Raw genomic sequence first — 27,712 nt, forward strand, 5'->3', positions numbered from 1 at the left:
TTATTTTTATTTTTCAAAAAATATGGTGGGTCCCACATTTGTTTCTCTCTGCTGCAAAATTTGATCCTATGTAGAGATATAAAGCCTAAAACAAAGGGTAAAACACTTCTTCTGCCGCAGAAGAAGTTTTTTACAGCCATAGACTTATCACAATTTATGCCATATTATTTTTATTTTTATTTTTCAAAAAATATGGTGGGTCCCACATTTGTTTCTTTCTGCTGCAAAATCTGATCCTCTGCAGAGATATAAAGCCCAAAACAAAAGGTAAAATACTTCTTCTGCCACAGAAGAAGAAGTTTTTTTACAGCCGTAAACTCATCACAATTTATGCCATATTATTTTTATTTTTCAAAAAATATGTGGGTCCCACATTTGTTTCTCTCTGCTGCAAAATCTGATCCTATACATTAACAGCAAAGGTATAAAGCCCAAAAACAAAAGAAGACCTCAATTAAAATAAAAATGAAACTGGATTGGTTTTGTTTCTAATTAGAATTTTTAATAATAATGTTTCCTATTTAAATGCCTTGACACCTCAAAATAAGAGACAAACTTGGAGGTAACACACAAAGCTCAATTTACCTATTGTATCTGTCTTATTCATGGCTGGTACACCTCAAACTTCTTCATGGGATGCTTGCACACTTGACAAATTACAGTTCCTTGAATTAGTCCTGTACTTTTACTTGAGGGAACTAAGCAAGAGTGACTGCAAGGCCCTGCAAGAAAAGTAGGGGGTAGGAAGTTTCTTGGGGCACCAGACAATTCCAACTTGGCTATATTTTCTCCCCACTCAGGATAATTCCTTAAGAATTCCATCACCTGCATTCCTTGAAGCCTAAAAACATCAGTTGAACTCCCATTTCCAATCACTGCCCAACCTTCCTCTCTATCATTCATGTCAAGCAAAGCTGACAGCTCTGCTAGTACATGATCACAACTTGGTGTTCTCCCTACTTGGAGTTTAGACCTTCTCATACTCTCCAACCGAAGCCAAAAGAATTTTACTTTTGTGAAGGAAAGTGGACCACTGAGATTCATTTCAGCAGTTCTTGCCATTATTTTTTTAACTTGTTCACTTAACTTACTGTTACCAACATATATTGTTTCCAGTTGCAGACCTGCTCCTTTGAGCTTAGTTATGCTATCATTGAATTTTTGGATCCAAGCCAAGTTTTCACTCCCATAGAGGCAAATATTCTTGCCTTGTTTAACCTGACACATAGTACAATGTAAAATCTAAGCATGTTACATACAATAAAACTGCTGAAATGTGTATCAAAATATGCTATGAATCAGACTCCTACCCAAGTTGCAAGGAGAGGATTGATATCATCCAGCAAAAGTTGCATTGTCAAATTCTGGTCTTGCCATAGCTCTGCCTCTTTTGTAGCCGAAAAGGGATATGCTTGGGCTCCCCAAATCTTGATCATATCAAGAGCATTGGAATTTGTAACCTTCCCATTTGAATCCAGTGTTACCATGATGGGCTCATCCTTGTAGTTCCATTGTTCCTTAATGTACTTCACCATTGCTGAGCTAAGTAACCTTGGTTTACAAACAGCATACCAAGGCAAGGAATCTGATAGAAAATTGAAACTAATCTCTTCAGCATCAGTCCATGTATCAGAAGATGGAAGGGGAATCCACAAAATCTTATAACTGTCCCTCAACACCTCGTTCAAAGGATGATCAAATGTTTGCTGAACCAGTAAGAGTAATTCTTCCATGGTGAGTAGCTCCGGCTTTGAGATCAACAGCAGAACTATCCTATTTTTCAGTTCAGACACTCCAAGCTGTAGATGACAGACAATAAATATTAGAAACTGTAAAATCCTGTCAGAAAGTCTTCATTTTCCTTTTTTTGGTTCTGCAATGTCTTTCACAGCACACAAATGACAATTAAAGAGCATGATACCTTTACTTGTGTTGAGCAATTCTTCAATGACAAGTAATTCTTCGAAGGAAAAAATAAATTGAGAACCTTCTGGTTATCAATGTGCTCCTCGTGAACAAGATTCAAGAGCCTGACATGTAAGTTTCTCTCTGAAACAATATTATATATCACTGATGTAAGTGCATAACTAAGAATTGTTTATTAATCTTCCATTATAAGCACTATTATGAAGCTTAAAAGTAACCTATTTCTGTGTGACACACATCCACCTGTCCTCTAAGAATGTTGTATATGCTACTTAACCTATACGCCAAACTTGAGAGCTCCCAAGCAGCAATTATTGTTGAATCTGAATACCTGAAATGTGTGAATACATCAGAAAGAACATCCCAAGTCATTTTTTCCCCATGCATTTGAAACTATCAATAACTTTGAGTCACTATGTCAAATACTAGAAAAAAGAATTATGCATGTTTGACATTATTGATCTATAAGCCTCAAGGGAAAGAACATGCACTTGCTCATGTTTCTTGTTTGTGAAATCCATGACTTGAGAGAAACATGCCAAACTGCTTCTGGTGATCCAGTATACAGATTCATATATAACAGACTTTGTGACTAGGAGTATATCATCTCCTAGCTCTACATGTTGAAGGGGCAGTGATTCAAACTTAATGATACACATAGCCACATCCATCATGGTCTTAACCAACAAGCTCAATGCCTTTATTTGTGGCTTCAGTGGACTTAAGTTGCAGGGCAGCTGCTTAAGACTCCAAATTAAAGTCGCCAAAGTATTGCCAGGGTATATCTGCATAAGTTGCCAGAATTCACCATATCTTGCAGCCAAAGCAGCAAGCACTAAAACTACTTTTGCATCCCAGCTATAATTCCCTATCAAATCAAACAGACTCAATATCCTTGAGTTAACATCACCTTCACCAGAGCATTTGCAGAGTATCTGCCAATAAAATAGACATGTTAATAATAAGTGCATGCGCATGCACCAACATGATCAAAATAAGGAATATGAAGCACCTTGCATAGTTTTGTGATTATGCATCCTACTGGTTCACCACAACCAAGTGTTTCAATTTCAGTTATATCATTCTTCTGAAAGGAGGCAGAATATAAATTAGAAGCCACCTGAAACATGTGAAGCCAATTGAAATCATGACATGAAAACTTCAATGCAGGTAATATGTTAATGTATATTAATATAACATTAAGGTTGGGGAATTCTTATTTATTAAATTTAACAGGAAAAAAAAAAGAAAAAAGGATGAAGTCTTTATTATCTCCTAATGTTGTTGACACTTGACAGCATTTAAAATATCAGTATATCTACTTATTCACCACTTCCTTAGTGATGTTAATGGCAACTTTCCATGACATAATTAGCCTTTTTACTTGATGAGGCTATCATGATCACATATTCTAAGTGCTTAAAGATCAAGCAACATTGCTAAACATTTCAGATTTTGGATGACTAGTTATCTACACCAAAATGCTTATCAATATACCCTAAATAGAAAAAAATAAAATAAAAAATGCATGAGAATACAAGAGTTTATATAACAGCATGCACGGCATATCAAGATCAAGGGTGTAAAATTTACTGCTATTGTGGAAGCATGAAACATAATGTTGCCCACAGCATGAAGCATGGTCTCAGAATCAAGCCAACGACCATCTGGATCGTGTGTAAGGAGGAGCTTCTTTAAGAGAATATCATCTTGCATATTTGAATATGAGAACAAGGAAACCGAGTGGCTTTTAAGGAAATTCATGGCCGAAACTGTGCTATAATGCACCACATAAGCATGGCATAAAAAATTACAAGGTTCTACTTGTAGATATCATGTTGTTAATTGTTATATATATTTATCATGAAGTTACTTCTTTGGTTCTTAAATGGGGACCATTAACCTGTCTCTACTCTGCGAATGAAGTATTACTTATGCTTAAAAAGGGAAATGTCGCTTCACTTTTTCTTTTTCTCTTTATCTTTCTATGAGGAGCTCAAACAACTTTCAATGTGAAGAATGGAATAATTTAAGATTATTGACTGAGCATTTAAAGCCAACAATGGAGCATCTTTTGAAGATTGATATGACATAATTTCTGAACTAATGGTGAATGATTATATTTTCTATTAGAACTGATATAAAATAATTATTGTATTAATGGTGTAAATTATATCTCTTATTAATTATCATTATGGAGAATTTAATTAGCTACATAAGTCACGGGTCACTTCTCATCTTTCTAGCTTGTGTGATACAATGATTAACCTTAAAAAAAAAAGGTTACATAAACTTCCTTTGGTGTTTATGTTTTGTTCTTCAATAAAAATATGTGTTCCACGCCAAAGTGGGTTTGAAAAACTTTTATTGATGACTGATAATAAATTATATTATTCTTTTCTCTTATCATAAGGCAAATAAGTTCTTTATCTTCTTTTTGAAAAGACTGATTCTGAACCTCTCACTACAAACTTTACTCATTCATGAAAAGCCATTGTCGTATATAATGTAAAGCTATTCCTAAACGTTTCAGATTTCAGACTAAATTTGGGATTATAAAAACGGGTTCGCTTTTTATACTAGATAACTTATCTACGTTAAGTTCAAAATGACATCGTTTTGATGCAGAAATCAAGATATTTTTGTAATTATAACTTATTTCAATGTTATAATAGTTTTTTTAATTATAATTTTTTTAATTTTTTAACTCAAAACAATATCATTTTGGGAACGAATATAGATAACTTATTTATATTAATTTACTTGTTAAGTTGTTATTGCATTTTCTTATAGGTAGCCAGTCACATTCACACCATAAGCTGCATAATCTTAAAAATATGAAATTAGAAGTTCTCTAACTTTACGGCTGCAAAAATACAGTACAGATATGATAATCAATTTTTATATAAAAATTGATTTTTAGCAAAAACATATTATATAATATTTTAATTTTAAAATATATAATAAACTAAGAGAAATATCCATATTACACGAGATAATTTGTCATATACAACGTGAAAAACACATTTCTCGTTGCCTAAACATCTTGCAATATTGCTGAATGTTTATTTTAATCTTCAATATCAACATCAACAATACCATTATCTCAAATTAATTGTAATTTTAGTTTATAAAAATATATTAAATATTTGTTAAAGATATTACTCATAGAATAATTTTGCTGAGTAGTAAGTACAGTACCAAACTACAGACCACATGTTCAGAGACAAATCTACTTTATTATTGTTGAGCTCAATAGTTTCCAGAAATGTCGCTTTCCTTAAAACCCAACATCGAGGTTGACTTGCTTGTGGTGTCAACAAGCTTGAACCATTGGCATGCAGGGTCACACGTGTTATCTTTGCTGAGGCATTTGCAACTATTGGTGACAATGATGTTGTTAGAGTCTACATCCAAACAAACACCAGAACCGTTGTTGTTGTTACATGAGAGGTGCATCTTCGAATCAGATATCATTTCCCATCTTGAGTTAGGATCTGAGCATGTTATTCCTAGTTTTGCTTGCATCCCTTCTCCCTGTTGTGCTTGTAAACACAAATTTGTACCCTTTATTGATAGTGTGTTTTGGGCAGTGTATTCCCAGCCCTCAGAATTAGAACAGGGTCCTAACCTTAACGGGTCAACCTGTGACTTTCTTAAGACGCAGAGACCCGTCAAAGGATGAAAAATCACTTTATATGGTTTGGCTTCTGATAAGCCTGGCCCTGCATGTCATGTCATGTCATGAGGAATACAATTACAACAAGGACTAAGATATATAAAATTACTTCACATACTTTATTCCTTGCCTATGATTTATGAATTACTTCAATTTAATCCAACCTACACAGGAATGGATGGATATATATATATATATATATATATATATATATATATATATATATATATATATATATATATATATATATATAGGTTTATGTTTTTTTATGTTACATAAGAAAGCATATCTCCAACCATAGATACAATTTTTAATATGGGATCCACTTGTAATGTAAAAAAAAGTAAAAAGCTAATTTTGAACTGTTTATGTGTCTGTAGAAAAAATTGTTCTCTTATGTAACATAAGAAAACATAAGTTTTATATATATATATATAAATAATTTCTTCATTTATCGTAGAAATCTTTCTTATGCCGCAGACATTAAATTTGAGAGAAAGAAACGTATTCTAATGAGAGAGAAATGAAGATTTGTATATGTGATAGAGGGAAATTTCTATAGTACTATTGTAGCACACAACTTTCTATACATCTATTCAATCAAAATCAAACACAAAACACCAATGCACAAGTAAGAGAGAAAAATGTTGTTTAAAGTACACATGTTTAATTTTGAACGCCAGATGCACATACGCCTTTCGTACTAAAAATGAGCTCGTGGTACGTGGAGGGAAGATTTCTGAAGTAAATGCAGAAACCATTTCTTATATATATAATGCAGACATCATTTCTTATATATATATATAAAAAATTAATTTTCTCATTTTACATGAGAATATTTTCTCATATTACACACACAATACATGAGTGGGGTCCACAAAAAAGTGAGAAAACAAAAAAAATCAAAATGGGTCCATCTTTTAATTGTGATTGTAATATGATAAAAAAATTTCAATAAAAAAACTCTTTCCCATATATATAGGGGTAACCATCCTAAACAATAATTTTTGTATTTTTTATTTTTTGGTCATACCTCGAAAAGGAAGTTGAATGGCAGAGATCCTTTGTAAGAAAGTTATGTTCCTAAGCTGGGTCCAGTCCGAATTGAGAAGACCATAATACTCAATCATTCCAATAACACCTTGTCTAATGTAATAGCTGCCAACAAGTGTCCACAAGGCCCAATCAAAGTCAAGCTCAGCTGCCACCGCCATGAAGCAATTGAGGTACCTATTGTCGTTTACGTTTGTACCTCTCAAGTCCACCCCAAACTCACTAACAAACAATGGCCATCCTTGGTCCAATAAGAACCATGACTTTGTCATCATGTTCCCTCTAACTTGGCCACACACTTGGTTTGGATTCCCTGATTTCCATGCTTCACCGTCACTGAAACTATACCAATGCACCTCGAATACTAGTTTCCCATTGAAGCTCAGTTTCACTGGCTGGTTCCCAAGGAATGCTAAGTTTGTGTCAAAATTTAGGCCTGAGAGAATGACAAGAACATTCGGGTTTGCAGCATGCACGGCTTCTGCTCCTTTTTGCATGTACCTATTGATCATAACAATATAATTATCATTGCCAATTTGTCATGTTTGGATTGAGGCCTTTCAATGGAAGAAATAAAATGGAATTGGGAATATTAGAATAAAACTAGTATATTATTATTTGAGGTGGCAAAGTAGGCGACTCGCCGTCAACCCGTCAAAAAACGAGTTAGTCAGTTTCGTCTCGCTTTTAAAAATGGGCTGAAAAACTTGGCCCACCCCGTCCTATTTGGCGGGTTAGCCAGTCAACCCGAACCAATTTTACATTGACTCGTCTCGGCTCGTCTATGCCTACCATCAACTGGCCAATAAAGGAGTCTGCCTGCTTTTTGAAATGAGTTAAAAAACTTAATCCATCCCGTCCCGATTATCGAGTGGGGCGGGTTGGCCCACCAAGCCGAACTCGTTTTACCTGACTCTAATTATTATTTAGATATTTAACAATGAAAATACGAGATGAAACCACGTTACCACTTCCCTTTCCTACTCAAAAATACCTATCATTCCATGCTTAAATATATATTTCATTCCACATATCAAAATCCAATAGTAGTGTGACTTTGCTTGAAAATAATTTATCATTCATGTATTAACACATGGATGATAAATTGGGCTGGGCTTGACCCAAAAGCAATTTACCTGTACCAATCATTGAGATTTTGTTTGGGACCTCGAAGCTCATTTCTCAAGCTCATGCCTACCACATTAGTGACCCCATTGAAAATGGTGGCCATCTTGGTAAGGCCCATAATCCATAGGTCTGGATCAAAAAACTGGTCCTCAAAGAACCCATTTCCGTCAGAGTTACTGCAGCACCACCCCGGCTGGGTCACGTGGTTGTCCAAAACCACCATTGCCTCGTTGTCTCCAAGGCTTTTCACCACTTCCTAGGGTAATATAAATATAATAATATTGCCTCAGTCAAAACTTAATGCAAAACAGGTATGGTAATAGTAGTTGGTGACTTGGTGTAGTGGTTCTAGCTAGCTATTAAATACAGTATTCAATTTGATACTTACAAATAGTAATTTGGTGACCAAGGAAATTTAATTTTTGACCTAATTAAGGTAACGAATCTTCATTAGTACAAGGTGATAGATATCAATAGTTTGAAAATATGCGTAGATTGATAATTAATTTTTAAAATAAGAGTAAATTGATCATTCTCACTATAATTTCATGTTTGTAGTTAAGCAAATAAGTTAACAACGGTCAATAACACATTTCACAATATATATGATAAAGTAAAAAAAAAAAAAAAAAACTAGAAGCAATTGATTGAATCATTATTATCTGCCAATTTTCAAGACAATTAATTAAAAGAAACTTACATATAAATCATTTCAAATATAAAAAAATTACCTAACACAGGAAATCATTCAAAACTTTGTATAACTAACGATGAGTCACTCATTTATGTTTTGACTTTAGTCTAAGTTTCTTTTAATAATATAATGTTTGAGGTTATTCAAATATGTTAAGTTGTTAACAGCAGTCAATCAACATTAAAAAATTATTTTCTAAATATAAAACAAAACAAATATGCACCTAATGCATGAATGAATCCATGTTTGATTCTATTTATTTTTTAAAAATAGAGTAATGCCTTCGACTTCCTAACAAAAAATATGATTTTCACTTTTGTCATTTATAAAAAAATATATCCATATTAATCATTCTTTAAGGATTAAATGGGGTCTTCGTTGAATTTTTGAAGGACTACATCTTCAAAGAAATAAAAATGTAAAGAGATCAAAAATTGACTTTTTATTTGTAATGGACGAAAGTAGGCAGCGTATATTTTGTCCCAAAAAGGTTTTACTCTTAAAGATAATAATAACAATTTTTTTTTCAAGTATTTCCCAAATCTCTTAAAATAAGTTAATCCAAAAGAATACTAATTAAGGAAATGATTCAGTTAAAGAAGAGATATATGCATATATATATGTATACCTGGTAAGCTTTGATGAGGGGAAGATCGATGATGGAGGGGTTGTTGGCTAGGATACCATTGATATATTGAACAAGACCAAGATTCTTGAAAGATTGTCTCACCGTAAGAGAGGAGATAGAGTCATTGGTGACCAATACAAGTGGCCAAGTGAGTCTAACACAGTTGAAACCCTTTGATTTTATTCCCTTTGAGATCACATCCAAAGGTTGATGACTTAACCCTTCAGCCACTAGAGTATCCAAATGGGACACCCAATTTACACATGCTAGCTTCACTCTCTTCCCATCTTCGTTCACAATCCACCTCCCATTCGTGTAGAGTGGAAGACCCGACACAGTCACGGTGACATCCAAGAGAACTATTACTATCACAGTTAGGAGAGTGAGCTTGGAGAGAAAGGGGAAGGAGAAGGTGCACCTACCCATACCCTGCTTCTTTCGTATGACAATATGATCTTCCACACTCACGAGACCAAACTGTGTGTGCCTTTTCCCTATATATATATGGACATACATTTTCTTTTCTTTTCCCTATATATATATATGGACATACATTTTCTTTTCTTTTCTTATTTTTGGGTAAACTATGGACATACATTCTGATATATAGGAACTCACTCGTGACTCACTTTTACATGTGGTGGCAATTCCATCCTTCAACTTAGGCAACTTTATTTGTTTTCTTCAATAATGTTTTACATTTGTCATTTCTTCCCTCGTAAGAAAATGTCTTTATCATTAATATATATATATATATATATATATATATATATATATATATATATATATATATATATGAAAAATTGACATATCTCATACTCCCTCACTTCGATTTTCGCATCCTACCTTTTTCTTTTTTCTTGTAACGGTGGGATCCATCTATTTTTTTTCTACAACATAAGATTACTATCTTATATAAGATGAGACTAATAAAATCCTATATATATATATATGAAAAAATATTTATCCTTTATCAGGAAATAAAATTATCTCCTCCAATTTTAAAACAACATTGCTTTGAGATTTAGAATAAAAAAAATAAATAATATTTTAGAAATTTTACTTTCTTATTATAACATACATTTCACTAAAATATTTTTTTTTATTCTAAATCCTAAAACGACTTCGTTTTGAAGTTATAAGAGATAATTCTATCTGCTATAATATGAGAATGTTAATCCCATAGATATATGGCATGATGATTTGAAAGCTTGACACCCATTTGAATTATTAATTTTTGCCAATTTAATGATAATAATTAATTAATAAATATAATTCACTAATTTATAGTTATTTTAATGACAAAAAACAATTGTTCAGATAAAATGTCAAACATTATATATATTTTATACAATGTAACTTCAAAATAAATTAAAATTTCAAAACTTGTTTCTCTCTGCACAAAATAATTTCATTTGAGGATCACAAGAAATAAATAGGAAAAACAATAAATTCTTAATTGATATTAAATTTGTTTCCTCCTAGTGTGTAAATAAAAGTATGAAAAAAAATTATTTTCACCTATTGTGATTTTGTGATTTATTATGTGATCACCCGAGGTTTTAAATTTATCAGTTAAACCGACAGTGCTGAAATAATTCATCATTTAATCCTTATGATTTTAAATTTTCACTTAGACCTCCTGTGGTTATAAAAAAATTCATTTAGATCCCTTGTAATATAAAAAAAATTAAAAAATAAAAATGAAATAAACTTTCTCTCTTTTTATTTTATATCTTCATGTAATGTATTTAGTGTTTAAAAATATTTCAAGTTATTTATTTTAAAAATATATTTGAAATTGAAAAAATATTATTTAAGATAAATTACAAAAGAAGATATTTACTTTCTTTAGATAATTTTACAACTATATCGGGTAAAATATAAATAAAATAAAATAATATTTGATTTGAATTACTTTTCTTGATAAAAATAAATGAATTTTTTTATTTTATTTTTTAAACCCTAAATACATTACGTGAGGATATAAATAAAATAGAAGAAAATTTTATTTTAAATATTTGTTTTTTAAAAAATTTATTTTTGTAACCACAAGGGGTCTAAGTGAAATTTTTTCTAACCACAAGGTGTCTAATTAAAAATTTAAAACCAAGAAGGGTTAAATGATAAATTATTTAAGCACAACGGGTCTAAATGATAAGTTTATAACCACACAGGGTCAAATGATAAATTACAAAACCACAATTGGTGAAAATAAATTTTTTCCATAAAATTATGGTTGAAATAAGAAACCGAAATTCATAATAAATCCATGGTTTGTACTTATAACTCTTAAATTTTTCGTAGTAGAAATTTTAGTATATTAATACCTCGATTAGATATACTAATTTTCCCTCAAACGTACGTCTTAATTATTTTTGGTTTGATGAACTTTCGTTTGCAACCCCAATACCTCTAACATAAGTGATGGTAATCAACCAACAAAGTCCGGCACAATTGTTGGATGGCTGGATTCCTTAAGCATGCTGATAGAAATTAGATTTCTGGCCATGTATATGAAAAAGACTTTGTTGGTAGAGGCAAAACTCATTTCAATAATCTCTATGCCTTGAAATGATTAATCTTCGGCTGTCGGCTGTGGGATATCTTGAGGAAACTCAAAAAAAAAATTGATGGTAATAAAATATGCTCAAATTTAATTATCAAGTTTTAAACAAAGAATATTAATTACAATTAATTGACCTAAAATCTTCTAAACCTTTATTTTCCCCACATCTAATATAGGAGAAGAGTTTTGGTGCTCTTGGAGCATCAAATTTTAAGTGGTCTATGTGGAACCAATGCACTCTACGTAAAGAATATAAAGGTTCAACGATTTTGATGATAACAAACAAGCATGGAAAGAAATCTTCAAGGCGCAACCATAAAAAAGAAGTCTAAACAAGATCAAGACTCAAGCTTCAAGAGAAGTCTCTAAGTCCAAGCAATCTCCAAGTATCATAATATAGGACTTAGGATCATTTGAAAGGGTAATTGATCCCTTACATGAACGAAGCTCAAAGTATTTTTCAAATACATGCATTAAATCATCGTTTGACATTCAAATACATTCCTAGCATGAAAATATAGTTTTCAATGTTTATAAAATGTTTAAACAATATTTGAAACTGATTTGAATCAAGAGAAAACCATTTTTGGGTGAAATCCAACCTTTCAACAGGTTGATAATCGATTACCCAACAATGGTAATCGATTACCTTTCATGGTAATCGATTACCCACACAATGGTAATCGATTACCTACTGTGCAGAAGACAAAATAACGGCTATAAAACGGCTAGTTTGCGAAAATGAGTGTGAAAAGGCCATGGGGCCTCTATAAATAGAGAATATTGTTCCCCTTGAAGGGACACACTTCTTGATCATTATTACTCATTAATTCTCATTATGTTTGCATTGTTCTTGTCTTCTTGATCATAAATTCTCTTTGAGCTTTATTCTTGTGAGAGTGTCAACAACCTTTGTTCTTCAACTTGTGGTATTTGTACTTTGAGAGTACTTAACCTTTGTTAAACACCTTCCTTTGATTTCTTGAATAGTTAGGGGAGTGAACCCTATACACTTGAAAGGTCACCAAATTCCTAAGAAAATTTAGAGTGAAAAATTGTAAGGCATCAAGAGCCCGAAGTCTTGAAAGGTTGTAGTGGTTTGTCAAGCATCCTCAAGCTTGACAGTTACGAAAAGAATTGATCGAGCGGCTTCAGTCTGGACGTAGGTCACGGTGGTGGTGACCGAACCAGGATACATCTAGTTTACAATTTCTCTAACCTTAATCTCTTTATTTAAGTATTAAAATTGCATTTTAGATTGCCTTTATATATCCGCTTGCTTACTTTGCTGATCACTACACTTGCTCTTACACTTAGATTTTTCCTTATTAAATCACTTTATTGAAGAAATAGTCTTGAAAATATCAAAAGAGGCACTTTGCGAAAAGATTTTGTAAAACTCAATTCACCCCTCTCTTGAGTATTGAAGCCACTTGTCCAACAAGTGGTTTCAGAGCTTGAAGTCTTGTGTAAAGAGCTTAACCGCTTCAAGAGAAGGGATGGCTTCTTTGAACCATGATATGCCCCTTGAGGGATCGTCTAGTACTAGACCTCCATTTTTTGTAACATCCCTATCTCGAGCCGATTCAATTAACATACATATGATACAGACAGAAACATCGGAAGACTTAACTTACGAAAATACAAGCTAACTTTTTCTTTTTCTCTTTTAATTCTTATTAGGCTTAAACGAAAATCGGACAGAGTAACCTCTGTAAATCGGACAACTAGGGATTTTCCAATCTCACTCTCAAGAGTTCCTGATAGATAGTTTAAACAATATATATATCCAGAAGTACCAGTCATGCAAATATACTCAGATACCCATCCATATGCGCATGCAGAACTTGGCTCCGTGCCACTAATCTAATAGCATGCAATCCAATACATAACATAACTGAATACTACATAGTCATATCAACATGCCTGAATACACAAATGTACATGCATCAAACTGGAGGACATGTACAAAACATATACAGGCCATATACAAAGTAAGGGATCCAACATCGTGATCCATCAAATACGGAAATACTGAATAATATAAATGCACTCCAAAAGGTTAGTAGCCTACAGCTACTCAAAAACTGATTCGTCCCAACGTCTCAACCCCGGGTCGCGTCCATGCCTAGTGAGGATTCACCGGGAATCTGGGCACCTGAAATGATGTCCCCAAAGAGAGGTGAGATAACAATCTCAATAAGCTCCAGGTTTATAGAGAATTCTCCATACCTCTGGCTCACTCCTGCATGAAAGTCAGATACAGAGTATACAATGCACATATAACAGATATCATAACAGAACAAAGCATATATCTATATCATATCATAGGCGTGCACCGTCATTCCCAAGGGAGGACCCCAAGCGAAAATCAACGCACGTGTTCCCAAGGGAGGACCCCAAGCGGAACCAGAATACGTCAGAGGTGTACATCGTCAATCTCAGGGGAAACCCCCAAGAAGACATCAGTGTACCATACATCAATACGGAAATCATATCAGAACAAGTCATATCATGTTATCAAATAACTCTATATGAATGCATTTATACAAAGTATCCAAACAACAGTCATACAATCCAACCATAGTTCACCAACCATGGTGGAGCACTCAAGCAGGAAAAGACTCCTTAAACATAGAGCTTACCTCTTGAAGCTTTTTCAATCCGCTTACTTGTGGCACAAGTTACTTATATATCTTCAAGAGATTCTGATCTTTTTCAGTCCCTAGGTACACCTAGAGAAAGAATCCAAAATATAAATCAATAAAATGCTATCATGCCTAGATTTTACATAAGACATACATTTTATCGCTTATTTTCGTTTCTTTACGTTTTTGCCAATCCTATGTCAATACACAAGTCTAGACCATTTTATAATCGTTAGCATTCTTTAATTTAATCAAGTGTTCACTTGAGAATTTTCTACATAAATCATGCCATTTTTCTTCAAAAGACCGTGGACATACCCTTAGGGGGCGTTTGGTTGGAGTTATCTCATCAGATAGATAGGATTCAGATAAGTGGGATTCTTGAATCACCGTGTTTGGTTGAAGAATTTTGAAAATTTCGCTAGCAAAATCAGTTCCCCATCGATCGAGTTTGCATGTCAATTTAGCCCAAATGCAAGGCAACCGATTCCCATCTGAGACGTGGTATTGGACGATGTCTACCTAAATGGAGAAATGGCTGATTAACCACATGACGACCATACCCTCAGTTGCACACAGGAACACACAAGGGCAGTGGAATCAGATGTGCCAAAAAAATACTTTCTTCCTGTGTCTGCTTTGAAAAAACGAAACCATCACTGAACAAGCATCAGGTTGGTTACTCTCAAAGGTGAGGTAAGGGAAATTTTTTTATTTGGTCGTTGAGGTTTTTTTCCACACAAAGAATTTGTTTTTCCGTTAGCCATGGTGTTAGATTTTAATTTCACAAATTTCATGTAGGTTCGTGTTCTTACCTTCAACTGAACTCTATGCTGTAATCCCATTTCAGCTTTAAACCTTACTAGAAAGCTGGTAGCTGCAGGAGCATCTGCGGTAGCGTAAAGCTAAGAAAGGTTTGGTTTTTTCTAATTTATAATCTTTGATCATATATGACCAAACAAAAAAAGAGAAAAACTTTAATCATGTAATCATCATAGTGAGTTCAATCCAGTTGATTCTTTGATTTGTCCTTTTTTTTGGTTCAGATTTGGTTTTCTTCTTTATCTTTTTTTTTTTAAATGTTTAGCATATGATGTTCATGTTGAGTTCAGTCCAGTAGATTTATCTCCAGCGATATATTATCTTTCCTTCAATGTTGTACACCCTTTGTAGATCAGAAAATTCTGGTGACAGGTGGAATGTGGATGAGAATTAAAGCTGTCAAATTTCATTGTAATGTGTATGTTCTTGAGTCGTGTAATTTATGTTTACTACTCTTAAATGTTAGTTTCTGCATAAGTAGAAATAATTAGTGTATGGTGTAGATAGAAACACAATGAAGATAGGCAAACAGCACTAACAGACTACATATAAAAAAAAATTAGAATCAATCATGAGGTTAAAGATATATAGCAATTTATGTTTGATGCATTGCTTGTTCTTGCGCTGCCATATTCAAGGTCACAAGGATAATGTCTGAGTATATCTACCAATGTGCTTATGATTGCCTGCTACCGTTAGCTTGATACTGTAATATATTAAAGCTGTGTTTCTCATTGACAAGAGCATTTATATTTGAACCTGTTAATAGAACCCTTCATGTTTCAGAAGCATGTGTCGTAAGTTAGAGAAAACATATATAGCAGACACTTCCTTTGAACATGATTGTTAATATATGGTGTAGTGAAATTTGGAAATTGATGTATGGAAGTAAATAATATACCGAACAAGTAACTTTGAATGATGATGGCATAGAGAAACTATAGGATCGATGTTAAACTCTTACAGCCTTTAAATAGGATTTGATAACCATCTTTTCTTTCTTTTTTACTTTATGTTCTTACAGCCTTTTCAATTTATATATGCCTAAGGCTGCTTCTGGTCACCAAGAATATTTATTTCCTTGAAAAAATTAATGCAAAAGATCTAATTAGGCTATACCCTATTGAGACACATAGCTAGGTGAAGTAAGAAAGACATATGAAGCTCTCTTAACAGCCAAAAAATGGTGATTCGGCTATACTCTATGAAGATTCTTTTTCCATTATGAATTTCTGTTTCGATTGATGTCAACAGAAGAAATTTTTTGGTTCTATATGTGCTGTTACATTTGTAACATGATTGTAATGCAGTAATTTTTTTCTAATATGGTTACGATCCATATGATTACTCTGTAACAGGTACAAACACAATGATGACAGACAATATTGGTGATTAGTGCGTCTTAAAACACCACCGCATGATTTGTGTTACATATTCTGTAATATGTAATTTTATACCAAAGAAGATGGACCTGAGACATGGTTTAGCATGACTGTAATGCTATCACGCTTGGTGGTGCACTTCCAGAGCCACCTGACTTGGAATCTGCATACTTATATGTCATTTATGAAACTTTTTTTATATGTTTGGATAAGCTTTATTAAAAACATTGTATAATGTCTCTGAATTAAAAGTCATTGTAATATTTTCAAATGGATTGATTCGTATTCGTGTTATAGTATTTGTCTATGACATTGTCATAAATTTGAATTCTTAACGTTTGTAATGAAACAAATTTCTCTAACACCACTATATTACAAGAGGTAATAGTAGCTTTCATATTTTAATATTTGTTCAAGTGAGCATATGAAAATCCCAACTTCAAATAAATCTGAATTTGTAAGATTTTTTTTAATAGCATTATCTAACTTTAATTCAAACCAAAAACTGAGAAATCACGACAACCATATGTGTTAAATGTTGTAATTACACTTGTTGAACTAAAAACAGAATGCTGGATATTATGGTGCATCCATAATCTACTGTGCAAGAATTCAACGTAATGACAAGATCATACAAATCTCGCCCTTCCAAAATGTAAAAACAGGGATATTTTTGTAATTGTCACTTATTTTCCCATCTATATTTTACCTTAAACCAAACATAGATTTTATAAATCTTACCTAACTTTCCCAGTAAAATTTGTTCAAACCAAACAACTTTTTTTACATTTTCCTACCTAACTCACTTTCCAACCATTTTCCTATCAATTACATTTTCCTAGTATTCCAAAAATTTCTCCTCAACCAAACGCCCCCTTAGGGAATCAAGATATTTTTCCAACAATTTTTTTTTTCAAGCCATTTAACTTCTTGACTCATCAATTTCATACTTTGAAATACAACACATTTTATTAAAATAAAATGTAACAAAATCTACCCCTAATCACCCTCTAGGCCGAAATCCAAGATGGAGAAGCCAAGGTTTCTCTTCTTTTTCATTCAATTTTCTTCACTTAATTACTAACTCACATATGTATATGCCTACATAGATATATCTCTACAAGGTATTCAACTAAATTTTTAAACATCAAACCCCTCCAAAGTCTCACAAAGCCGAAACATAGGGGACCTAATTTATAAGATTTTTTTCTCACTTAAGCATTCTTACTAATTCATCAAATTTCCACTTTCCCAACACATTAAGCCTTCCCAATACATAAGATAAGTTTTTTACAATTCACACCCTAATTACCCTCACAAGGCCGAGGCATAGGGGAAGAGATACATGGGATTTTTTTTAATTTTTTTAACATACAATGCTTATTTTTCTTTTCCTATCTCCAAAACATACACAATACATCATCACTTTACATTTTAAACTAGCTTATTTTCCACCCAACACATGCTCATAATTTTCATGGCTCAAATCATCAAACTAATACCATGGAAATAGGGGTTTCTTACCTCTAAACACTTGTACAAAGCTTAGAGAGCAACCTCCAATCAAAGCTCCATCCAAAACTCAATTTTTTTCCCTTGATGAATAGTAACTCAAAAATGTGGGGAGGAAGAACTCTTCACACAATCAACTATAGCTCAAATTGATCGGTGGAATGGATTCATTGGGTGGTTTACAATCAATTTCATGTAGTGGACTTTGTGATTTGGTGGAAGATTGAGTGAGAATCAAAGAAAACAAGATCAAACCCTAACCCCCCCCCCCCCTTTCTCCCTGAGCAGCTCGGGTTTTTGAGGGAAGAGAGGAGAGAGAAACTGATGTGAATAGTGAAATTTTGAGTGACTTGGTCTTTTAAGCACATGTGGCTTTTTGATCGGATGTTTTTCTTTCGCGTATTTTCCCTTAAACTGCCCGGAATTAACTTAAAGCTACGTACATATTTTTATTTTTCTGAATGCATTTACATTAATTTTTATTTCTTAAGGAACAATATTCATAATTCACAGTATGGTTTCTGCACCGTTTTTGACGAAATGCACTGTGAACCACTAACTGTAGGTCGTTTACTTACGAAACTTAAAACTTATAAACTTATCATTATTGGTCCTATTTTGACTTGTATGGCATATATTGGACTTTCTTATTTTTATTTCATCAATTATTTATTTCTGGACTCTACCGATTGCTTAAACAGCATTACAAAATACCCGGTAGAAAACACTATTCACGAGATTTTCACGGAAAGTGCCAAACTATACAATTTTTCGTTCTGAACTCATATTTGGCGTCAAAATTGTCAAATTATGTCTCTAAAATCATTTTGCTCATTTTAAGCTCTACCGGTTAATTTATAAGACTGCAAATTATCCGGCAGAACGCACTGTTCATAACCTAGTCATGATTACAATCAAAATACTCGAAATCATGCTCTGAATCTAATTATGGCATTTAAATCCTTAAATTAAATTTCTAATTAAGATTTACCAGTTAGGGTCATTATATTTTTCAATGGCATCGATTATTCTTATTAGAAGAGTCGCATGAAAAATATTTCTTCAATCTAATGATTTAAGAGTATGGAATGTAGTTCAAAAGGGTATACACCACCTACTATAAGAAATGCGGAAGATGAAGATGTTCCTAAAGATATAGATAATTACACCGAAGATGAAATTAAGAAAGGAAATTGGAGTGCTAAAGCTCAAAACTTGATCACAAATGCCTTAGGTCATGATGAATACTTTCGTGTTTCAAATTGTAAGAATGCTAAGGAAATGTGGGATATTCTTCAAATAACCCATGAAGGAACTAGTGATGTTAAATTTACAAAATTAAATGCACTCACTAGAGAATTTGAAATGTTTGAGATTCATGAAAATAAAAGTATTCAAAGTATGCAAAAGAGATTCACACACCTTGTCACTCATCTAAATGCTTTAGATAAATCTTTTACTAACCTTGAGTTAATTGCTAAGGTGATGAGAAGTGTGCACAATAGGGAATGGCAACCCAAGTTGACGGCTATAACGGAATCAAAAGATTTGAAAATCATGGATCTTGCAACCTTGTTCGAAAAACTTCAAGAGTATGAAATAGAGCTAAGTAGGATAACCTTGAAGGAACAAGCCATCAAGAAAAGTAAGGGAATTGCCTTAAAAGCCTCAACACCAAGCACAGAGAAGAATGAGGAAAAAGAAAACGGAGATTCCGAAAGTGATCTTGATGAAGATGAGATGAGTCTCTTCGTGAAGAAGTATGGAAAAATAATTACTAGTTATTTCCTTTTGTTATTTTAGGGATTTTTAATAATTACTAGTTATTTTCTTTTGTTATTTTAGATTATGTTTGAGTGTGCGGTTATTGTGCGTTATCTCCTTTGATTGCGCATGATTATAGTTCTTTACTTTTTTTTTGTTATTTTATTTTGCCTATTTAAGGCTTGGAGAACCCTATTGTTATTCGGTTGTTTTTTGGTTAAATAAAATTAAGAAAAGAGAAATAGTATTTTCTCACAATCCTTGTTTCGTTCTTCTTTCTGTTTAGCCAATTGGTTACTGCTTCGGCATTATCATCATTCTCTTGATATAGTTTCTTTCTGCTTTATTGGACTAGAACAAAGATCATATGACAGCTTACAAAAAAAAAAAAAAAAAAGATCATATGACAAACAATAGACTAATCTTCAAACTGGGTTTATTTATTTATCTTTTGCGTTTGTGGTATATGGATTACGGAAGATAGCAAATAAATGGAAAAAGTATACAGCAATTAAAATATTAAAGCTCTAAGTTATGACTAGTCTGTATAAAACCTTTTTGTTTTAAAATCCTTAAAAGAGGTATTTGAAAATATTTGTGATCAAATAACATTTGGCTGAAATTGGCTAAAATGATTCAAAACGAGGAACAAAAACTAGTGAGATATGGTAGAATTTGGTTACCCTTTTATGGTTGTTAGTAAATGAAGTTGTTTGTGACAACTGACAATGCACTTAATCCGTCATGATACTGCCTTTGCAAGTGCCCATGTCATTGTTCTCGTTACATCTCAGGTACAAGTTTAATTTCTAGCCTTTAGGATTAGTTAGGAGGATGGTACAGAATCAAGCCTTCAAGGAATAATAATAATTTATTTGCTTTTGGGTTTAATTGTTTTTCATTTGCAAGGCAAGTCCCACAGGCAATGGATGTTTTGCTGGCTGAGTTTCACAGGGCCTACCCATACACCGTCCCAAAGCACATGGTTTACAGAAAGGTAACTTGATATAACATGAGAACATTACTGAGCCATTTATTCTTTTTGTGTAGTATCCTAGCCTCGTGTTAAATAGATTGTGGTATAGTTGATTTGTTGAGGAGACAGTTACTATATTTTAACTTTCTTTAAATTCAATTTGAAGTAAGAAACACTTATGCTACCTAAAATTCGTTTATTCGTCCTTTTTATACAACATTTTGCCTAAATAAGAGGTTTGAGTCCATTTTATCTCTATGAGAGAAGCAATAAGATTTTGCTTTAACTGCTATAATGTAAACAGTAGCTATCCAACTTTTATGACGTAACAATGACATTTCTACAGAGAAAGATCAATTACTGCAGAAAGCATAATTTTGCAATATTGGATGATAGATATATAAAAGAATATTTTATTTTTTTAGTTCACACTAGTGCTATTTCTTCACTGCCTTGAATATTTCAACTCAAAATATATAATATTACTCATGGATGGAGGATAATTGTTTATTCTGATAATATATGCTCGTGGATGTGTTCTTTAAATATAATTTTATAAACATGGGGTACTTACGCTGTTGAATCTGGATTCTTAATTTTTATTCCGTCAGTCTACCTTTCAATCAAGAGAGGCATACTTCAGAAGTATTGGTTATCGAGAAGATGATGGAAAGATGGAGAGTACAGAACATTATTTAGAGTGGTTAGAATCATACATGATGGTGTATGGCGCACTGGTTCAGGTATGTCATGATTGTCTCAAATTTTTAACAAATTTGCATGGACCATATTTGCAGTTTGCCAACTACTGTTTCTCATCTTACTGATCTCATTTGATCTGTTTTCCATGCTTCTTTCAACAGACTGAAATTCCAAATGTTCAAAATTTACATGGCATACAAGAAGGTTGGGCATGGCTTGCAAGGTTCTTGAATGCTCTCCCAACCAATCAACATACAACTGTTTCGCTCAACGCATTCTTGCAAGTAAGTAATGTAGAATGTTGAGGTGCTTTGTTATATACTAGGACTATATATCTCAACACACCCCCTCACACAAGAGCCCATTGGGCTTGAAGAGTGGACAATGCAACAGGCTCAGCCTACCTGTGCTAAGAAACGCCACAAGAGAAAGTGGGGGGCGGCGAAGCTCTGATACCATGTAAAGAACCTTGGGATACACCACCCCAAAAGCTAGCTCAAGGGGTGGGAGTGCCCAAGGCCTTATAAAGGCCACATTAGTTGCACATACAATCAATGTGAGACTATATATCTCAACACCCTTTTTAGAAGATATAAATCTCAATTCTTAAAGATGTTGAAAGTCATCTCTGAGAACTTTTTAGTTCAGCTGAAATCACGGCAAGCACCAGAATTGACAAAGACTGTTACAGAAATAGAGACTTACATAGAAGATAAGAAGTTCCTTCAAGAGCCAGAGGGAAAGAGCCTGCTGTCTAATTTGTTGTCAAATGCATCCCTTCATTATTGAAGGTTGTAAAACTTTGTTGGCTTTCTTTTTTTCTTTTTTTTTTTTGGTAGAAAAAAGTTTAGGGAGAAAGTAAGTTGTTTAAAGGACAGTTGAGACTACTTTGTAAGCGAATAGCTTCAAATATCATCTTTTTTTCCCAAGGAGTTAGTCATGTTACATCTGATTTTATCTACATGTAACATGCCGTAAAGAGTTCAGTTTAAAAAAAAAAAGAGTAAATACATTTTTGGGTCCCTAACAAAAAACATGGAATCCATTTTAATTTCTTAGAAAAAAAAGTATCTATATTAGTCCTTTTTAAGGGACTAATATGGGTCTTCTTTGAATTTCTGAGGAATCACAATTTCAAAGAATTAGAATTTCAGAGGGATTATAAGTCGACTTTTTTTTTTCTAAGGGATTAAAATGTGTTATGTTTTTTTTGTTAAGGATCTAAAAAGGTATTTATTCTTAAAAAATGTGGGATTCGTTCTAAATAAACAAAAATTAGGTATCCGTATCCATGAAAGGATTTTTTGAAGAATTTTTTTCCCACCCCTTCTTATGAAAGCAAATCAAATTAAATGGATTCAAAATTCATAGAAAGACTGAATAGAGAAAACCAAAAATAAAGGTGGTGTTCAAAACACTCTGAGCAATTTTTATACAAGCAGGTTACTTTAAAACATGAGGTCTACACACAAACTCCATATATACAAAAGAAGGGGTGGTTAAGGTCCTTTATTTCTATAAACAACTCTTCGTACTGGGCATGTAAGTTTTCATGCACAAGAAACCCATCCATCAAAAGACCTAGACCAACTCTGCACATCTCTTTGCGACCCTGCTTATAAATCATGTTAATTTATGAGTTATGGTATCAACAGAACATTCAGTTTTTGACGTTATCAAAACGTTCATGGCTAACCTTATTCTGGCAATGAATGAAAATTTCATTGAAAGCAGGTCTACAGCAAAGTTAACTAGTAAAGCCTTATCCTAGTATGGATTGTGCTCCTACATATGGGGCAGAATTGGAGGTCTTCTCCACATTCACAACAAGTCTGCCATGGGAGGAAATAAAAGGGAGAGGGATCATATATAGTTTTCATATAGCCTTAGATTCAAACTTAATTAAGCAGCATATAATATCATTGGTTACCTGATGCCCACAACCAAAGGCCATATCCTTTCCATTAGTGAGACAAATGGGGCAAACCTGTAGTCAAACATGTCATATATAAATTATAAACCGCTCTTGAAAGGGACAAAGAAATTATTGTGAATCATTATGATGACATCAAGGGATGAAAGCTAAACTATGTCTCAGGTTAATATGAAAGGTGCTTCTTACATTGGAAAGCATGGCCTTAATACCTTATTATCATATAAAGAACTTGTAGATGGTTCTGTGTGAACACCACTATCATAGCCAGTATGTGTAGGTACACTTTGCTGAAAACTGTTTGACCGAAAAGATTTTGCGCCGATGCTGGAAGAAGTCCGGTTATAAAGAGGCGGCGGTAGAGGAACCCTATCTGGTGAATATCCCCTCCGTGCACTACCAATGAAGGCATGAGTTTTTCAAATTCAGTTATTAGTATTACACTAGGAAAGCCTAACATAACAGGCTATGAGTACCATATTTTCATATATTGATATCCAGACATTACCCTAATAAGCCAAGCTCAATGGTTGCCTTATATTGAGAAGGTATCTCCATCAAAGCTGCAAGAGCAAACTCTGTCTCTCTTCTTGCTGAATCTACATTCCTCGTCGTTATTTCAGTAAAATTCACAAACTGCATCCAGCCACAGATAAAAATATCGCATTTTAGCATACTAGGAAGATTTCAATATGGCAAGTAAAAAAGGCTAAGTGAGTTACACAAAACCTGAAAATTGTCAAATGCTCGACAAGGGATGTTATCATCAAATTCCCTCATCATATCCCATGGTCCATCTCCAACTCCCACCAAAACTATTGACAGTGGATACTGACTGCAATTTAAAAAGAATATAAGAATGCAGAATGATACTCCACAAGAGAGAAAATTAAAAACTTACCTGGCTTTTACTATTGCATCTATTGTCTTTTGTTCCTGTGGACTTAAGTGGCCATGTTGTGTGTCGATGCTTCGGGTCACCTGTGGCAACATGCCGTGTATCAGTTTTTGAAGCCCGATCATAGGGCAGAAACAAGGGATATCTATATATAACACACTAATATTATTCTATCGAAGCATTGACAGAATTGTTGACATTCAGTTCTCTTGTGCAACTGGTAAGATGATAATCATGATATTATGAGCTACATTAGATATTAGCATTACCAAGGCAAACCAAATGAAACTATGCTTGTCTGTTACTGTAAAGAACCACTTCAACCCAAAACCTTAAGTGTTAGGTAACGGTCTTTTTTAATGATTTATATTATTCTCTAACACTCTTTTTTAATGATTTATATTATTCTCTAACACACCCCTTCACACAAGAGCCCTTTGGGCTTGAAACGTGGATATTGCACAGGCTCAATTTTTGATTTTTTGGTTTACCTTTTGTACTTTTTATTTAATTCCACTTGAAAGTAGGGGGCGGTAAGGATCGAACTCGTGACCTTGTGGTCACTGAAGCTCTGAACCATGTAAAGAACCACTTCAACCCAAAACCTTAAGGTGTTAGGTAAGGGTCTTTTTTAATAATTTATATTATTCTCTGACAATTACAAATAAAGTATCGCAGTTTCTTGACTTGTGATATGAGACTTAAGATGACTGACGCAGATACAAAGTACTTAAAAAAGTGTATCTGTCAACAGTGAAATATGAATCAGATAATTACCTGTCCATCTGCAATTATTAGCAATACATGGTATTGGCCACCACTTTGCTCAACAATAGTCGTAGCCATTTCAACAATTGGGGCAAACGAAGTAGGTCCTGTGACATAAATGCAATGATTCATAATGAGCCTAATTTAAAAACTCTTAAGATAAGGGGTGAAAGAAAAACCTGCAAGTTTGAGGTGAGGAATAATTTCTCTGTATCGTGTTAAGACTTCCTCAAACCCATTGCAGAACCTCTCATCTGAATGGAAACTAAACACATCTTGATCATGTGTAGAAGCTGACAAAAAAATTGACAAAAAAGAAACAATCAGATTTGCAATCTGGAAACTGAAACAACTTCATTGTAAAAGCACTTAGATTTAAATCAGGCAATACCATCTCCAAATCCAAAACAAGGAATCAAGTTATCTTCATCAAAAGCAGATAAAGTTTTCCCAATAATAGAGATTGCTTGTTCATAGGGATTATGACCACTTCCAATGTCATGTAAACTTTTTCTGTTGAATGACCTCTTCCCTGTTTTCAAAGTGAAGTATATATTTAGCATTACAACTCACTACAAAAGATTAAAGCATCAAAATCTCAGTAAGAGATAAAACCTGTCCACTCATTGCTCTTTGTGAAATCAATGCCAACAATGAGATTAGAAGATTCCAGCCCAGCATTTGCAAGAGCAGCAGTAACCTGTGTTCAATTACTTCATTATTTGACAAAAATAATGGTTCCCCCCCACCCCTCCTCTCTCTGGGGTTGTAAAGATGTAAATTGTTAGTTGAAACATTTAATAAACTTTCACCATAAAACAAAAACATGTTTTACTACAGACATCATAATGTTACTTGTACAATTAGTTGTGAATATTTTTAATAGAGTTATTGAATAGTGAGCAAAGAAAAAAAAACAAAAAAGAATTTCAGCAGTTGGCTTCATCCACATATCTCAAGTCAACCTTACTGCATACTTGGATTAGTTTACTAACAGCAACATACATAGTTTTCTTTTTATTTTCTTTCTTTCTTTTTGTTTCTTTTTTATGTATATAGACATAGTTATCTTTGATAACATCTATCTGCTAAGGAATATTAGAAAATTAAAATGTTGGATGCTCCACTGATGATGCATGCATGCATGACGAGAAGCAAGAAAAAGGTGGGGAAGTAGTCTCTTTAATGAAACATATAGCATCCTCTCTTAGCCACATCTTTTCAGCTGACCTTGTTTATGTAATTTCTATGACTTGAATTCAAATCCCATGTTGCTCAAGTAAATGATTTACTCAATGTTAAAAATGTAATAATTCTAATGCCCTTTAGCCGTGGAAAAATAAAAAATTGGATACAACAAAAAGAGGAAGTTCTCATGTTTATCATTACACTAAATCCTGATTATGAGAATTATTATTTATTACAAAAAATTCAGAGCTTAAATATCCAAATCCTCACTGTAACTGAGGCACAAAAGTCTACTCTGATTTCAGGCAGAACTATTCATAACATCTCCTTTTCTCCAATTAGATGGATTAAATTGGTTCCTTTTCTTAGTTTCTTTTTCTTCCTTTGGTGTCAAAGACTTGAACTTTGTATAGATGGCTTTCACATTATAAAGGCAGGGATAAGTCAATGATAAAAACAGTCCCTTTTGCAACCCCCCCAACCAAAAAGAAAAGTCAATGATAATGACAAGGAAAATCAAACAAGATCAAATAATTGTTCATATATAAGAAAAATCACAAAACACGGTTACATGCAATGATCTAGTTACCTCATCAAGTGAACGGTAATCATCAGCTATCCTGGAATACCTCCTATCCAACTTCCTTTTTGGTTGTCCATAATCATGAAATGGAGCTGATGCTGATGCACGGTGGTGATGAGGCGTTTGATATGGATTTTGCTGAGGGTATGGTGGTGATTGTGTTGGATATCTTCCATAGTTATCCCATGAAGATGAAGAACCAGCATATTCATATGAGGAAACATGTTCCCTATTAGACCCTTTTGAACTCTTCCCTCCCATAACTGTCTCCTTCAGAATAAAGCCCAGAAAGCACAAAATGGCAACCAAAGCTGTCCAAGTCTCAAGCTGCAATCCCAAAACATATGAAAAACACACACATCATGTTTTATATAACTTGGGTTAAGGAATCAAACTAGAATAACCAATCATGACAAAAGCTCACAACTTTGACTAATGACTAAAAATTTTCTGAGAAACTAAAACAACTTGAGGGACATGCAAAGCAAACACAATTCTAACCAAAAATTGGAGAACCAAATTTCGAGATACCAAGAAGACAGTGAGACTTTTTCATATACCTCCGAATGCATTTCTTCAACAACAATTGAAAACAAATTATGACAGAAAGAAGGGTGCAGTTAGAAGAAAGCTAACAAGGTCAAGTCAACTGCTAAATTTTTTTTTCACCCCTTTTCTCCCCGTTCATACAAGTTTTTTAAGATTAGTCAAGTTCTATAATCCATAATCTATAATGTTTATATGAGGATTTTTGGGTTATATGGGCATTTTACACTTATATCATGTTAACAAGTAAACTAATGTTTGTACTTATTATACTTAACAATCATATCACAAGATTGACACGAAATCTTCTTTT

General features: G+C 33.4%; 3 protein-coding genes across 5 annotated transcripts; 1 reads left to right on the top strand and 2 right to left on the bottom strand.

The window, feature by feature from the left end:
* Nucleotides 1-685: 685 nt before the first annotated feature.
* Nucleotides 686-9,564, bottom strand: LOC133292579 (glycosyl hydrolase 5 family protein-like). 2 transcript variants are annotated; one of them, XM_061491005.1, is made up of 7 exons: nucleotides 9,109-9,564; nucleotides 7,795-8,042; nucleotides 6,639-7,159; nucleotides 5,248-5,651; nucleotides 1,631-1,799; nucleotides 808-965; nucleotides 686-763 (listed from the first exon to the last, which is right to left on the bottom strand). In XM_061491005.1, the coding sequence occupies exons 1-7, from the start codon at nucleotides 9,532-9,534 to the stop codon at nucleotides 686-688; spliced, it is 2,004 nt and encodes a 667-aa protein (XP_061346989.1). In that variant the 5' UTR covers nucleotides 9,535-9,564. The 2 variants fall into 2 exon arrangements, with proteins under 2 accessions (XP_061346989.1, XP_061346990.1); XM_061491006.1 differs by lacking the exons at nucleotides 686-763; nucleotides 808-965; nucleotides 1,631-1,799 and having other exon boundaries at nucleotides 5,113-5,645.
* An 11,891-nt stretch (nucleotides 9,565-21,455) lies between these two features.
* On the top strand, nucleotides 21,456-22,272 carry LOC133292577 (mRNA export factor GLE1-like). Its single transcript, XM_061491004.1, has 3 exons — nucleotides 21,456-21,524; nucleotides 21,645-21,781; nucleotides 22,062-22,272. The coding sequence occupies exons 1-3, from the start codon at nucleotides 21,456-21,458 to the stop codon at nucleotides 22,270-22,272; spliced, it is 417 nt and encodes a 138-aa protein (XP_061346988.1).
* A 656-nt stretch (nucleotides 22,273-22,928) lies between these two features.
* On the bottom strand, nucleotides 22,929-27,496 carry LOC133292574 (E3 ubiquitin-protein ligase RGLG5-like). Of its 2 annotated transcripts, XR_009748939.1 has the most exons (13): nucleotides 27,414-27,496; nucleotides 26,860-27,180; nucleotides 25,698-25,782; nucleotides 25,474-25,614; nucleotides 25,262-25,375; nucleotides 25,092-25,189; nucleotides 24,318-24,397; nucleotides 24,146-24,251; nucleotides 23,925-24,052; nucleotides 23,629-23,812; nucleotides 23,414-23,470; nucleotides 23,180-23,315; nucleotides 22,929-23,095 (listed from the first exon to the last, which is right to left on the bottom strand). XR_009748939.1 is itself a non-coding variant. In XM_061491000.1 (12 exons), the coding sequence occupies exons 1-12, from the start codon at nucleotides 27,423-27,425 to the stop codon at nucleotides 23,235-23,237; spliced, it is 1,407 nt and encodes a 468-aa protein (XP_061346984.1). In that variant the 5' UTR covers nucleotides 27,426-27,496; the 3' UTR covers nucleotides 22,929-23,234. The 2 variants fall into 2 exon arrangements, 1 of the variants encoding a protein (XP_061346984.1); XM_061491000.1 differs by having other exon boundaries at nucleotides 22,929-23,315.
* Between the last annotated feature and the right edge of the window lie 216 nt (nucleotides 27,497-27,712).

This window comes from Gastrolobium bilobum, unplaced genomic scaffold (genome assembly GCF_033153095.1).
Source record: "Gastrolobium bilobum isolate Gb01-03AN ecotype WA unplaced genomic scaffold, APGP_CSIRO_Gbil_v1 utg79983, whole genome shotgun sequence".
Classification (NCBI taxonomy): Eukaryota; Viridiplantae; Streptophyta; class Magnoliopsida; order Fabales; family Fabaceae; genus Gastrolobium; species Gastrolobium bilobum.

Excerpts from the sequence above, each read along its gene's own strand:
- LOC133292579 (XM_061491005.1), bottom strand. The coding sequence starts at position 9,534 with ATGGGTAGGTGCACCTTCTCCTTCCCCTTTCTCTCCAAGCTCACTCTC. Across the intron at positions 7,160-7,794 it reads AATCTCAATGATTGGTACAG|GTACATGCAAAAAGGAGCAG; the intron begins GTAAATTGCTTT and ends TATGATCAATAG. Across the intron at positions 966-1,630 it reads GATTCCCCTTCCATCTTCTG|TCCAAGTAGGGAGAACACCA; the intron begins ATACATGGACTG and ends GAAGGTCTAAAC.
- LOC133292577 (XM_061491004.1), top strand. The coding sequence starts at position 21,456 with ATGGAGAGTACAGAACATTATTTAGAGTGGTTAGAATCATACATGATG. Across the intron at positions 21,525-21,644 it reads TGTATGGCGCACTGGTTCAG|ACTGAAATTCCAAATGTTCA; the intron begins GTATGTCATGAT and ends TTCTTTCAACAG. Across the intron at positions 21,782-22,061 it reads TTGCAAGTAAGTAATGTAGA|CCTTTTTAGAAGATATAAAT; the intron begins ATGTTGAGGTGC and ends ATATCTCAACAC.
- LOC133292574 (XM_061491000.1), bottom strand. Across the intron at positions 24,053-24,145 it reads GAGCATTTGACAATTTTCAG|TTTGTGAATTTTACTGAAAT; the intron begins GTTTTGTGTAAC and ends GGCTGGATGCAG. Across the intron at positions 23,813-23,924 it reads ATTGAGCTTGGCTTATTAGG|TGCACGGAGGGGATATTCAC; the intron begins GTAATGTCTGGA and ends CTTCATTGGTAG.